The 14,439-nt window shown below is 32.3% G+C and overlaps 1 protein-coding gene across 16 annotated transcripts in view; it reads left to right on the plus strand.

The window, feature by feature from the left end:
* MYCBP2 (MYC binding protein 2) overlaps nt 1-14,439 on the plus strand; it is a 259,127-nt gene that overhangs the window by 174,792 nt on the left and 69,896 nt on the right. For 10 of the 16 annotated variants that reach the window (XM_072782680.1, XM_072782681.1, XM_072782690.1 and 7 more), the window contains 3 exons: nt 8,190-8,264; nt 11,168-11,392; nt 12,250-12,382. In XM_072782680.1, the coding sequence (XP_072638781.1) occupies nt 8,190-8,264; nt 11,168-11,392; nt 12,250-12,382 (433 nt within the window). The remainder of the gene's footprint in view (nt 1-8,189; nt 8,265-11,167; nt 11,393-12,249; nt 12,383-14,439) is intronic. The other 6 variants (XM_072782684.1, XM_072782685.1, XM_072782693.1 and 3 more) reach the window with 3 other exon arrangements.

Here is a 14,439-nt window from a genome sequence, read left to right on the forward strand (position 1 = left end):
TTTGTCTAAGTTTGAATCCTTTCTTTCTTGGCTTATTAATCCTATTGTGTTATATTACTATTGTGTAAAAATAAGAAGGATTTTTAGTCTTTTTAGTGGTATTATAGTGAGTTGAAGCTAAATCCTAGTGTCAGAGAACTCATTGAACCTCTTTGACAAATGCAGTACTTAGAGTACTTATTACTGTAAATGTAATAGTAACCCATAGCCTTCTTTATAATTTAAACAGAAACATAGGATATTTCTTCCCTTTCATCACCATCAAATATACATACTCTTTATGAGACTGTTCATAAATAGCACTGGTAAAACTTTATTTTAAAAAACCTTAGTATTTTAAACAGTTGAATTTCTTAAAAATCAGTATATAAGGTTAGCTTATTATATCAAGCCATTCAGTGTATTATTTGTTTTCTTTGATAGTCTAGAGTATGTGCTCCAAATGGACAGTTATAAATGATTCTTTGGGAAAAGAAATAATCAAACTTCCTTTTATATTTATTGATCTCCTTCTTTATATTCTTCTATAAATGTTTTGTAATACTACAGTAGGGAGAGATATATCTCTGTATTTTTTACTTATTGGTATGTGTTAAGGTTTGGAGAGTGTTGGCATACTGTTTTACTGAGGTTAAGCTAAAATGATAAATGTATAATTAAAATACCAAGTTTCGAATAAATAAACCAGATCTTTAACTTTCCTCAGATCTGTAATCTGCATTTAAAAATGAAAAATATTTTGACCCCCTGGAAGGAGAGATTAGTCTGGAAGATAAATAATAATTCTTTATTGTCTGTGGCTAAGAAGTTAGCCTTAAATGGTTTGAAACTGTTTTCCACTATCCCTGATAAGGCATTGTATTAAATTACATTATCTTTACCAACTCTCCCACTCCAAAATTTTCTTCTTATTGCTTTGTTTGCTCATTTGAGGAGATGCTTTTGGTAAGAGGCAGATATTCACACAGATAAAACAAGAATAAGCAAAGGTAGAAAGGAGGAACAAGAGATGCTGTGTGTTGAAGTTTTAAATCCCGTGGTTTCATTTTGGAACAGTGGCGTTCCATTATTTGATGCTCTTAAACCCCATTCAAGAGACAGTTCGTAATAGACAATCTTCCTGAGGTCAGAGAGAGAAGAGCAGTAACAAGTAGAAGAAAGAAAGCTAAACGGGTAAGCCATACAAATACTTCTTGATGGGTTTTCACTGGAATGTGAAAGAGTTGTCACTGACCTATTTGAAAATATCTGGAGGCAGAATATTGAAGATATGAAGTGACTTGTGATATTTTCTAGCCTTTATGTTGAAGAATGTCATGAGTTCTACTTTAATGTAGATAACTCAGAATGGCTGGTATTATTGATAAGCCTGAGGTTTTCCCTTTCTTTTACGAATGATAGTGACTTGAGATCCTTATAAATTAAAAAATGCCAGTAAAAAGAGGGAAATACCTCTTTTTGGTATGTAAATAAGAAATGATGTAAATAAGAAATTTGAAGACTGGGATTCCCTGGGTGGCTCAGTGGTTTAGTGCCTGCCTTCGGCCCAGGGTGTGATCCTGGAGATCCAGGATCAAGTCCCACATCAGGCTCCCTGCATAGAGCCTGCTTCTCCCATTGCCTCTGTCTCTCTGTCTCTCTCTCTCTCTCTCTCTCTCTGTATGTCTCTCATGAATAAATAAATAAAATCTTTAAAAATAAATTTTTTTTAAAATCTGAAGACTGAAAAAGGAGAAGAAAATGGTATTAGAGGCACATTTGGAGAACTGTTTTGTGAGGGAGGGAAGGGGATATGTGTGGCAGTAGGTAAGTTTTTAGGGATGGAGGGAGAAAGGGCAGAGGTTGAAGGAGACCAAGATTTTTATAAAATAGGAGAGAGGAAAGACATCAGTTAAGATTGAAACAAATGACTTAAGTTAGAGGACTTCGAAATGCAGTAAAGATTTGAAATAATGTTTGAGAGAAACAGGAGAGGGATCTAAAGAAAAACTACTTGTTTTTGGATTAGTGGGCCACTAAGGACCCAGTGAGACCCATGGATGGGTCCATTGTGGATGCCCTTCCTCATCCATAGTTCTAAGTTTCTAGAATCAAATATGCCAAGGGAGTAGATTATAGCTGCCTGGAATTTGGTGCTGCTGTGACAGAAAAATAGGGACAAAATTTCAGATGCCAATGAAAGAGGACTTGGGATCACCAACTGTGGAATTCAGCCTGCCTGAGTTAGAAATGTGAAAGGACAAGTGGAGGATCCAAGGGACTGGAGGCCTAATTAAATCCTAGAATGATATATATAAGTACACTATAGTTAAAGAGATAGAAGGATAGGTGGTTTGTGTGATAAAGTAGATATTTACATTTGATTTCATAGTTAGAGGATTTTACTGAATGATATGGCCTGGTAATGGGCCATGAGCAGGTAGCTGAGGTATAGTGGATGTGAAAGTCATTTTAACTGCCTCAGTCTAAGAACTAAAAGGCTCACTCAGCAGTTGGGTGATCATCTACATCAGCACAAAGGCACACAGATGATGGCAGCACTGTGACCCACAGGCTAAAGATGAAATGAGTTTGTTTACCATGGAGGGAGGGGTCCCCTTCGATACAATATAAAATCATGGGACAAATGGCAATAGTTTGATTCTGTATCAGGGAGAAGCATAGAGCAGGTTTAGTATAAAAATATGATAACAGGTAGATAACAGAAGGGTTTATATTTTATGTGGGGACCAAAGATGACAGAAGGGATAGAAATAACTGGCCTACAGCTCCAAACAGACCTAGTGTACAGTTGTTTCAGTACAGGTGTTCGATGAGGACTCACATAGTCAACCTGCTATAGGCAAGGAAGGCTGATTTCCCAAGGTTTTGTCTATAGAGACAGGGCAGGCCCCTTACACAGTCAGTAATTTAATGAGTATGTTACTCCATAGAGCTAAACATGTTTAGGAGATAGAGGGACTAATGATTCCATCTCATCCTCTCAGGGAACTAATATGTCTAAATAAATACATCTTTCTACTTCATTTGCATCTCTTACTATGTTTATTTCTAGAAAAATATATTCACTTTCCACCTACTACTCTTTCTACTTTATTTTTTTTTAATTTTTTTTAATTTTTATTTATTTATGATAGTCACAGAGAGAGAGAGAGAGAGAGAGGCGCAGAGACACAGGCAGAGGGAGAAGCAGGCTCCCTGCACCGGAAGCCTGATGTGGGATTCGATCCCGGGTCTACCAGGATCGCGCCCTGGGCCAAAGGCAGGCGCCAAACCGCTGCGCCACCCAGGGATCCCATACTCTTTCTACTTTAGTCCATTTATGAATAAATTAAGTATAACTATAGCTAATAAAATTGTAAAACACTACTCAATTTTTTAAAAAGTGGGAGAGAGCCAGGAGATTTAAAAATAATATAGAAATAACCAAGGACAGATGCGACTAACTTAAAAAGATTCAAAATATCAAAAAGTTGCCTTTAGCAATCTTTACATCTACCTCTTCAACCTTTTCTAGTTAAAACAATTTCGCATTCACATCAATATTATGTACTTTATCTGGATCCTGAGTCAAACAAACTGTCGGGGAGAATGGGAGTGGGTATTAGAAATTTGAACACTGATTAAATATTTCATGAACTATTTTTTTAAAATCACTGTAAGTAATCCTATTTAGAATAAGTTTTAGGGACTCCTGGGTGGCTTAGTGGTTGAGCATCTGCCTTTCGCTCAGGTCGTGATCCTGGGGTCCTGGGATTGAGTCCCACATCAGGTTCCCTGTAGAGAACCTGCTTCTCCCTCTGCCTATGTCTCTCCCTCTCTGTGTCTCTCATGAATAAACAAAATCTTTAAGAAAAAAAAAAGCTTTAAAGCTTTTTACACCATCTTGTGTATTTAGCCATGTTGTAGAACTCTTGTTGTCATTGCAAATAGGTACTGTAGCTAACTGCTGGCCTGCCTAACAACATTTCATTACTAAGAATTGATGCATCCTCACTTAGGGAAATGTGACTTTCCTCTATTTTAGCACTTTAGTAATGCTCTAATTCAGAGAGTAAACAGCAATAGACTTTCCTATTATATATAACTATTTTTAAAAATACTTCTTAATTAGTAAGAACAGGGATAAATATAAAGAATGCAGACCCTTTTTTGTGATGCGCTTGTGTGCTATTAGAACTTTGTGCTCTTTTAAGAACACACTGTTCAATTTTGCATCTTAGAGTCTTTGTTTATGTTTATTCATTTGTCTAGAATGCTTTCGCTTCCTTTTTTTTTTTTTCTAGCTTTTTTACTGCTTTCCTAGTTGATCAGGCTCAAAAATTTCTGTTGATTTCTTTTCTTCTCTCTACTTCCCAGTAATGCTATGGGTATTAATTTATTAGTCGTTCATTCAAGGACTATTGAGTCCTTATTTACTGTACCAAATAACTAAGATAGGAAGTAGGCAGTGAATGGAGAGGAAAGGGGAGGGATACAAAATAAATAAGATGGAGTGCTGTTCTCCCATTTACGGTACTCACTATATAATTTGACCGACATACCATACTCAAATAGTTAAGTTGTATTGTGATAAGTTACAGAATAGCTTCACTTAGGGAGCGATACTTGAGAAGAAAAGTGTTAAAAGTTACCAAGAAAAAGTGAAGGAATTTCTAGATAGAGAATCAAGTGTCCAGAGTTATAGAGGCCTGCTATGTTGGGGAACTGAAAACTAGTTAATATGGGTGAAGTAAAGGATTGGGGGTAGAAAGCATAGAATTACTGGGGAAATTAGGTTTCCCTTTCTTTTCTCAGCACTTTGTAAAATAGAAAAGCCTTGCTTCTTACCCACAAAGTTTAGTTTGTTTTTCTTGCTTTCAGCCCCAAATACAAATTCAGCCCATTTGTATTTGTATACTTCATATTTCTGTTGTTAAGTTTCTTAAGGGTAAGGACTCATTAAGAATTCCTTCTTATTCATACACATTTCTTCCACAGTGTTAAATACTACATTTTGCTTTCAACATTTGTTGAATACTAAATTTTAATTCTTAATATTTGTTATGATCATGTTGCTCAAAATAATTCCTATCACATATATGCTTCTTCTCATTTAATATTCTCTCATTTAATTTCATTGTGACCTGTGATGTTATGTATTTTATTATTCTTATTTTTCTAGTGTCTACAGATAACTACTCTCCCAGGATCACAAGCAGAAATTAGTGAAGAGATAAGGATATATATAGTTACAAAAGGATAAAGTAAATATATAGCTATAAAAATCATATTACTTTGGGTAAAACTACCAAATTAAATAAATGTGAATATTCATAACCTTAATGGTTGAATGAGGATGAATACTGTGATACATGTGGAAGGTGTTATAAGTCATGGTCCCATCACGAAATGATTACCACTCTGGACTCTGAAGTTGATGTAGGTCAATCTGAGAAGGCATAAGTAAGGCATAAAATGTTGATCTTAAATTAAAATCCTAAAGATTTGAAAACTATAAAATATAATAAGCAAGCTAGTAGAATGTTTCATGCATTGAAGAAAATATAAGTAGGGATACTTGACATGGAAGATACTTGACTGCCTAGCGTAGGGCTTAAATTTTTTTGGAAAACAAGTTTACTTCTAGGATAGAGATATTAGTGATTTGAAACGTATAGGCCCAATTCTTTGGATGCTTTGTCAAAAATGAGGTCTACCAACTTTGGGAAGGTTGAGTGGTAGAGTTTCTATCCAGGAGAGTAAATGATACCTCCTTCAAAGTGTTCTGAGATATCTTTATAATTCCTGTATTATCTGAATTCCTGCAGAAACAACTTGTGTCTCCAAACATCTCCAAGCATTTATACAAACCTACATAGACTGGTGTTCACATATAGAAAATAGGTTCGTTTTTCTAAGTTTTAGGCCCCGAAGATGTGGGAAAGAGATGAAGGGAAAATATCTTTTGGTAATCTCCCTGACAGCATTATTCAGGGCAGTAGGTAAAATTGGCAGGTGTTTTTCACATTTTATATCCAATTTCATTTTTATGGGTTTACCTGATGATGCCTGTTAGCTACAGCTTTAAAATACCATGAGTTACTTGGTTTTGTTATGTTAATATATTTTGTATGTATATACATAATCTGTTTTTAATCTTAGTAAATACTAAATATTTACTTGATACACCATTAACAGAATGAGATTAAGGCAATTAAAATAACACTAATTGTTTATACATATGCTGTTTTTAATTTTCCTGAGACATGTTACTTTTTCTCTTTAAAAATAGCATTTCTTAAAAAAATAAAAATAAATTTTAAAAATGGCAATTCTTAACTCTATTCCTCTAGCAGCACAGTGAAAGAATTAGCATTTTTTTGCATGAACATTTGGCATGTTTGGTCATATATTTTCACAATGAAAATTGTTCACTTACTTGATCTGTGCCTTGAAAGATTATCGGCTTAAAGTTACAGTTTGGTCCTCATTAATTTAGTTAGAGTTTTAGTATGCTACAATTTTTAATTTTCTTGAGAGAATTTTTTTGTCTTAATAATAGTCTTTGAGAATAAAAGGATTTAGATTATTGTAGATATGTATTTGTGTATGTGTATATACACATTTATACACATAGTGGTACTCTTATTAATCTATGAGAGCTAATTTGTGTATTTTAATAGTCATCGGCCTTGCTTTTCAAAACACTTTTTACATTGTTTTTAATACTAAAGAAATTTATGCTAAAAAAAAGAAAATGTTAAAAAAATTGTTGATACTGTTTTATGTCAAAAGGTCTGCACCACTATTTTCTATGAAGGAGAAAAACCATTGAGCAGATAGCCCAAAAGTTCTTATATACATAAGTAAACCAGTAAGGACATATTTTTCCTTCCAATATAGTATTTTAGAATGCTTTGCATCATGTTTCCAGTTCACCTAAAAAGAAAGGACCCTATTTGCTTTATATTTTTAAATGTGGAAGGGGTGTGGTTTTGTTTTGTTTTACATTTATTTGTAGGTATTTATTTGTAGTCATATTACTAGAAACTCATTTTCTGGCTTTCATATGTCTTCTATTTTTGAATTGACATATATATGTGTATGTATATGGGTGTGTATCTACATCTGTCCATACATACATGAGGAAAATACAAAACTAGAAAATAGTAGATAAATTGTCATTATCTAAAATGGCTAATAATTGTTTGGGAATTGTGTTTCTTTTCTGTTGAAATTTTGGATGATAACAGCTTTTATTAACATTTTGAGGGCCCTCCTTTCCCCCACCACCATAACCATTTATCACAGTATTTACATAAGCAGTAAAATGTGTAAATGCTACTCACTGGAAAGATTTTAATTTCAGATCAGACAAATATATTCAATAGCATGATATTTTTATGTAAAATGTATACCATTTACATTTTCATTAAGACATTTTGTGAAGGTGTTGATTTTTCTGGGACCATGCTGCTACAAGTTGGTTGTTTAAAAATATAGTTTTAGATTTTAACATAAAGAGGAAAATGCTCTGTGCATTTCATAAACTTTGAGATGGAGAAAACCAGGCCTATCTTTTGAGAAAAGATTCTGGTTGTATGTTTTTCTTTATGCTATTCTTAACATATTTGTTAACAGCTTTTAGTAACATTTCCAAATGATTTTTTTTCTCATTTAGAGAAGAAAGGGGAAATGACTTAGATTTTTTAACTTTTTTCTTTTTTTTTCTTTTTGTACTTTAGAAAGTGAAAATGTCTACAGATACTACATGCCATTATTATTCTTAATAATGGTTACACTATCTATACAATCTGTTATTTACATTTTCTTCATAAAACAGCAGACTGTTTTCTGTCATAAAACAAATCTGGCTTGTATTGGAACAGATATGTCATCTTTTAAAAGAGTTTTAAGGTTTCCTACTCACATTGACTGTCTTAAGCTTTAAATCAATGTCTGGCTCTTAATTTTAGTAAATGGCATGACACACTATATCCATGGAGAGCTTTTGACAAAACTTATTTATCAGTCTTTCTTTGCTGTGTGATTTACTCAGGTGGCTTCAGTTTCCCTTTAGTAAAATCATATCACAGTGCTGGTGCTAGAGTACAGAACAATGTTGTTACTGTGAACGCATCTTCTGCAGATAATATCCTGTTCCCTTTCTTTGTTGATATTTTTCTTTCTTAAACTTTGTCGCTCAGAGTATCTTTAATGCTAGCCAAGGAGTCAGGGATTTGGACGTATTTTCATGGACTTCCAAAGCTTTTTTTCCCCAGGTGAGTTAACTGTAAGGAACAGTCATACATTATTCAGGTATTTCAGCATGTATAACAAATCTTACCTTCTATCTTTTGAAGCCTTTGCTTACAGTTAATAAAAGGATTTTTGCCAAAAAGTAGATAGTTAAATAAATAAATAAATAAATAAATAAATAAATAAATAAATAAATAAATAAATAAAGTTCTATACAAAGTGCTACAGTTGAGTTTCCCTGGTAATCTTTTTCCCTCTACTTTTGACAAGGAATGTATTATTAGTTTAAGTTAAACTTTTATGTGACTTCAAATTTGCTGTATATAATTTATGACTAGCTTCTCCCACAACTACATCACTACATCTGGCTTTCTCAGAGCTTGCTTATTTCAGTGAGGAAGTCCCGACTCTGTGGCACTTCTCTTCTTCCCTAGCCTTTCATGCCTGTTTGGATGTTCACCTGAGAATGGGGTGGGAATGCAAGGAGAAAAAATAACACTGCATTTCATCAGTTTCATACGCTGGTCCCCAAGTCTTCTATTTTTGACCTGAATGAAGCGTGTATGTTAGGATTGTTTGAGAATGACAGCCACAATTCTATGACCTTTTTTTGTCTGTCAATTCTTCTCTTACTACTTATATTAAAAAAAAAAGACTGTTTTACATTTATTAATTTGTATAGTTTCTTTGTTTAATAAAATACTAAGTATTTTAATAGAAGTTCTCATATATTGCCTTTCACTGAATGAGTAACTTGTGATTGTTATTAGTTTTTGCCAAGGCTACCTCTTAATGTTACACTAAATGATCAAAAGTTGGAAATATTGTTACAACTTAATTAAAAGCTCTTAGATACATTATTGAATACTAGTGAAATTGATTTTTCACTAGACATTCATATTTGCTTGTTATTTTTTACATATTTGTATAATTTCTTTGTTCAATAAAATATTAAATATTTAAATAGAAGTTCTCATATATTGCCTTTCACTGAATAATTTGCAATTGTTATTAGTTTTTGCTGAGACTTAATCTTACTGTTACACTAAATGATCAAAAGTTGGATATATTGTTATAACTTAATTAAAAGTTCTAGTTATATCATTGAATACCAGTGAAATTTATTTTTCATTATATCTGTTCATATTTGCTTGTAATTTTTGACATCATACCATGTAATTTTTGATATCATATCATGTAATTTTTAAAAAATGAGTTGTATAAGACTAATGTGCCTCTTCCAATTATGATATAGCATGATATATTTACTAAAGTTGGTTATTCACAACTAGACATTTTTAAATGTTTATTGAAAATTTTGTTAGTGTAGTGGCACAGCTTCTTAGACCCTAACTCTCCATTTTTATTTTGAGCATTCTCTTTATATTCATATGTAAATTTTTACAAATATATTTGCATGGGTATGTATAATACATAAATCTAACTAAATTTTTCAGGTATTTAAAATTCTTATTTCTATTAAATTGCCAGTGTATAACTAAAGAATGTTGGATAAATACAGCATGACAATTATAGTAAATGTCAACAAATATTGTACATAGTACATATTTGTATATATAAAAATTGGTGATTATCACCACAATGAAATTTATAGAATATTATATGAAGGTTACTGGTGGGTTTAAAATTTTCCCTAACCAATATATTGAGTTAAAGTCACAGGTACCCAGAATTCTTGAATCCACTGTTTTTTTTAAACCTTAAGAGTTTCATTTTTAATTTTTTTACTATAGAAAAGACCCTTTAGTATGATACTACTTATAGTAATAGAAGGATAGAATTATTTGTTATTATTTTATCTTGCATAAATAATGTGTTAGTGTTTTTTTTTCATTTTTGTTCCATTTATATTATATTACTAAATGTTAATTTTAATCTAATATTGAATAAGTGCCCCAATATGGTCATCTTTTGTTATATTTAAACATAAAGCAATTTGTAGAGTCTCTAGTACTGTATTTAAAAAGTACAGTCTAAATCAGTTTTAAAGGAATAGTAATGACAATAGAAGAACTCCCAGTATGGAACTTCACATGTAGTTGGGAAGCAGAGCAAATATGAGGAAGTTATTTCTCTTCACTGCATTCACATAGGAAACGATTTCATTCAGATTCAACAGAAAAGTTGAGGCATATCCTTTTCTTTCATTTTGGAAGTGATGCTTTTATCTCCAAAAGTATAATATTTTATGTAAAAATGAATCTTTTGATACTAATCTCTGTACTGAAAGAATAATCCTCTTTTTCTGTTAATAGTGTTAATATATCACTGTTTAGTAATGGCCTAGCAAATCTAGCAAGACATCTTTATTTGTATAAGGAAGTATGAGTTGTTAAAATCTTATAAGCACTCTTATTTCGTTCATAACTAGTAAATATTAAGATGCAGCTATATTTTATGTACATTTTTTCATCATTGCTGTCTATAGATAAGTCTTCACACCTGTTTTCTCTATAAATAATTATTACAAAGTGGAAGGAAATGAAGATATAGGCTTTTTAACCCATACCAACATAGAGCAATGCAGTAATAATGATTCAAAATTATTCAGTTGTGGTTCACAGATTATATTATTTTTGTTTTTCCTACTGTTTAGTATTTTATTGAATGATAAAAATAAATTCAAGTACTATCATATTTCTTAAATTGTGGTGGTCAGAAATCAGAGGTTTATTTGCTCTCCTGCTAACTTACCTTTTCTTCACCTCTATTTAAATATTATTCGGCATTGAAAAACAAAGATTCTTTAGTAGTGGTGTTAATTAATGTATATATTTCAGTTATCTTTGGATATGTATTCTCTTGTTTGGTAGTATTATAGACTTGCTGTAAAAGCTAATAAGAGGATTGTCAAGTGATAATAGATTGCATTTTGTTTATTTTTTTTTCCTATTCAAATTTTCAGGAACCTAAAACTAATACTGATGACTTTTTCAAAGATATAAACTCCTGCTGCCCACAGGAAGCAACAATGCAAGAACAAGATATGCCGTTCTTGCGAGGAGGGCCAGGCATATACAAGGTAGTGAAGACGGGACCTTCCGGTCACAACATCAGAAGCTGCCCTAACCTTAGAGGTATCCCAATTGGAATGTTAGTTCTGGGAAACAAAGTCAAAGCAGTGGGAGAGGTATGGATTCTTGTAGCTTCATGACTTCTAAGTTACTTCTTTTTAATAAAAAAAGAGTATCTCTTTTTACCAAAGGTTGCCATTTCCATCCCAGGTTTTTAAATGTTACTGTTCTTTATCTTTACTTGTATTATAAATACTACTAACATTTTTTCTGTACTTCTTTTTTAAATAGTTTTATTCTCAGAATTACCCTTGTGAAAATAATATTTATATTAACAATGATTTGTATTGTATATATGAATGTTTGGTATGTGCATATATCTTTCCATTATTACAAATGTACTATAACATGTTTTAACAGTGCTTTAAAATATTTGCTATGAATTGATTGGTATGGAGATGTAATACATGCAAAGAGTTTCATTTCTTTGTTCCCATTTATGTGTCTCACTGAAGTCCTGAGCAACTAAAATTACTTTTTGGTCAACTGTGGCATTTGCCTCAGCTGATGAGCTTAAAGATGTAGTGTGTCATGCTATTTCTCAGTGTCAGGGCCATTTTCAAGTTGTATTATAGACACTACTAATTTAAATAATAGTTTGCTGTGTTAGGACATTTTAGGTGCCAAAAAGAAAAAGAGAGCGCCATGTGTTTTAGGGCAATGTTTAAAGTTACTTAGGTATTATGTGCCTTGAAATTTATTTTTACTTAAATCATAAATAAGCAGTATTTTACAGAACATTTTATTGATTTCTGACTTACCTCAGGCTGTGGTCTTAATTTCAGAAACTAATTTCATGGTAAAAACTTTCGGAATGATTACCCTATTCAAACACTTAAACTTGTTGCTGGTTTTCAGCCTTAGTGCCCTGAAAGAATCAAGCCAACCAATCGTGCTTTTTGTTATGTACTAGGTAACCAATTCTGAAGGTGCATGGGTGCAGCTGGATAAGAACAGCATGGTAGAGTTCTGTGAGAGTGATGAAGGAGAGGCATGGTCCTTAGCTAGAGACAGAGGCGGAAACCAATACCTCCGACATGAAGATGGCAAGTTGGCTTAAATTTGTGATTTATTTGTGTGTTTATTTTTTTAGGTAAAAAGCAAAGCTAATGGTTAAAATCTTAACAATTGTTAATATTTGTACAATAATGGATACTAAATGCACGTGTAAGAAGAGAATTAAAAGAAAATGTGAAACATATGAATCCACCTTTGGAAACCATGCTTTTTATTTCATTGATATGGATTCATATGACTCATTATTTTGTGCCAGTCCAGAGCTGAATGCTTTACCCTTCCTGCTGCTAGAGGAAGTTCACTTTTCAAACCATCAATCATAGTACTTCTCCCAGGCAATTTCATTTAAATTTTGTCTCAGGATAGGAGCACTGGATGAATGCATAGCATCTTTTGAAGGGTTCCTATTTTGTTGTTAGAGCTTCAGCTTTTAGCGTTACCTCTTTCAACAGCAATCTCAATTAATAAAAGACTTTCCTTATTGTCCCCTTGTCTTCATTTTCCTCGGGTCAAAAACATGATTCTTCCAAGTTCAGATCATGTCATCACTTATGTAAAGCTTTAACTGATCCTGACGGAGTCAAGAATTCTGTGTTCTTAAAGAACTGTATTCACCACTAGAACAAAACTGATACTATATTGAAGTTAATTTTTTGTCTTTATACCTAGATTGTGAGTCCTTGTGGACAGGCACAGAGTTTTTAATCTTTGTATTCCTCGTTCTAAAACAGTTTTGGCACATACTAATTGCATACTAAGCTTTGTAAATACAAGTTGAGTCACAAAAATACTATTTAGGACATCAAAATAAATGGATAAGTCAAGCATAGATTTTTTATTCCAAATCCCAAAATTTATTGGAAAAGGTCAAATAAATAAAGGAACATGCATATTTATCCAAAAGAGACTAAATTCATAGTATGTATTATCCAAGAGGTAATATGGCCATAAGTATAAATAGATTTGTAAAAGTTTGAGACTTCATGAATGACAGAGTGCATTTAGATATTAAACATTTCTTCTTTTTTTTCCCTTACAACAAGCCTTTGTGCTAAGTTATATAATCTTCATTTTATAAGTAAGGAAACTAAAGGTCATAGAATTTAAAATGACTTACCTGTGGCTATACAGCTGGATGTATGACAGATGTAAGACGTGAGCCAGAATCTTCATTCATACTTGAGATGCTCTGCTCATTATATCACACCACTGTGTCAGTGAACAGTGAATAGAATTTGAAGGCCCTTCCTGGTCTTTACAGACACATATTTCATAGTTAAAGATGATGTGGTTATAAATTAATGTCCTGAAGTGGCATAACTATTCTTCATTATGTTGTGAAAGTGAAAAAAAGGCTTCATTTGTTGTAAATCAGACATTTGACAAAATACCTTCCCATTTATAATATGATTATGTATATACTACATATCAGAAATTCTTAAATATTTCCACTATCTAGAAATATTTAGATATAAATGAAATTAACTAAAGTGAGATCAGCTTTATATAAGAAATAGTTAAATAATACGTAGCTACCAAAGGGTCATCCTAGCTTAATAATTACTTATAATTAATAATTACTGTAACTGGCAGTATAGCATAATGCAGCCTAATGTGTCAGAGTGGACTCTGGAGCTAAACCACTACAGTACAAATACCTGCTCTACAGCTCTTAAGTGACATTGGCCAAGTTACCTAACATCTCTGTGCTTCAGTTTTCTCGTTTACAAAATGAAGATACTTTGTACGTTCAATATGAAAGCTAAATGAACAAATAATAACATAAAGCTAGCCAGATGGTAAGATTAGCTGTTATTATTAAAATGTAAAATGCCGTCTATACTAAAGACATAGTTTTTTAAATGGAGAATTTTATTTCTATATGCTCAAAAGGTAAAAGATTCTTCTTAGGTAAAATGCTTCTTAAATTAGGATATTGTTTCTGCCAAGAAAGATATTCAGCCCTAAAAGCAGAAGTTTAAATTTTTCTCTGTCATCACTTAATGGTCCTTTGCTCTTTTGATATATATATTTTTTATCATAATGTGATTCTTAATATTTTAACATAAGACCTGGGGTGATCAGG

This window comes from Canis lupus, chromosome 17 (assembly GCF_048164855.1).
Source record: "Canis lupus baileyi chromosome 17, mCanLup2.hap1, whole genome shotgun sequence".
In the NCBI taxonomy this organism is placed as follows: Eukaryota; Metazoa; Chordata; class Mammalia; order Carnivora; family Canidae; genus Canis; species Canis lupus.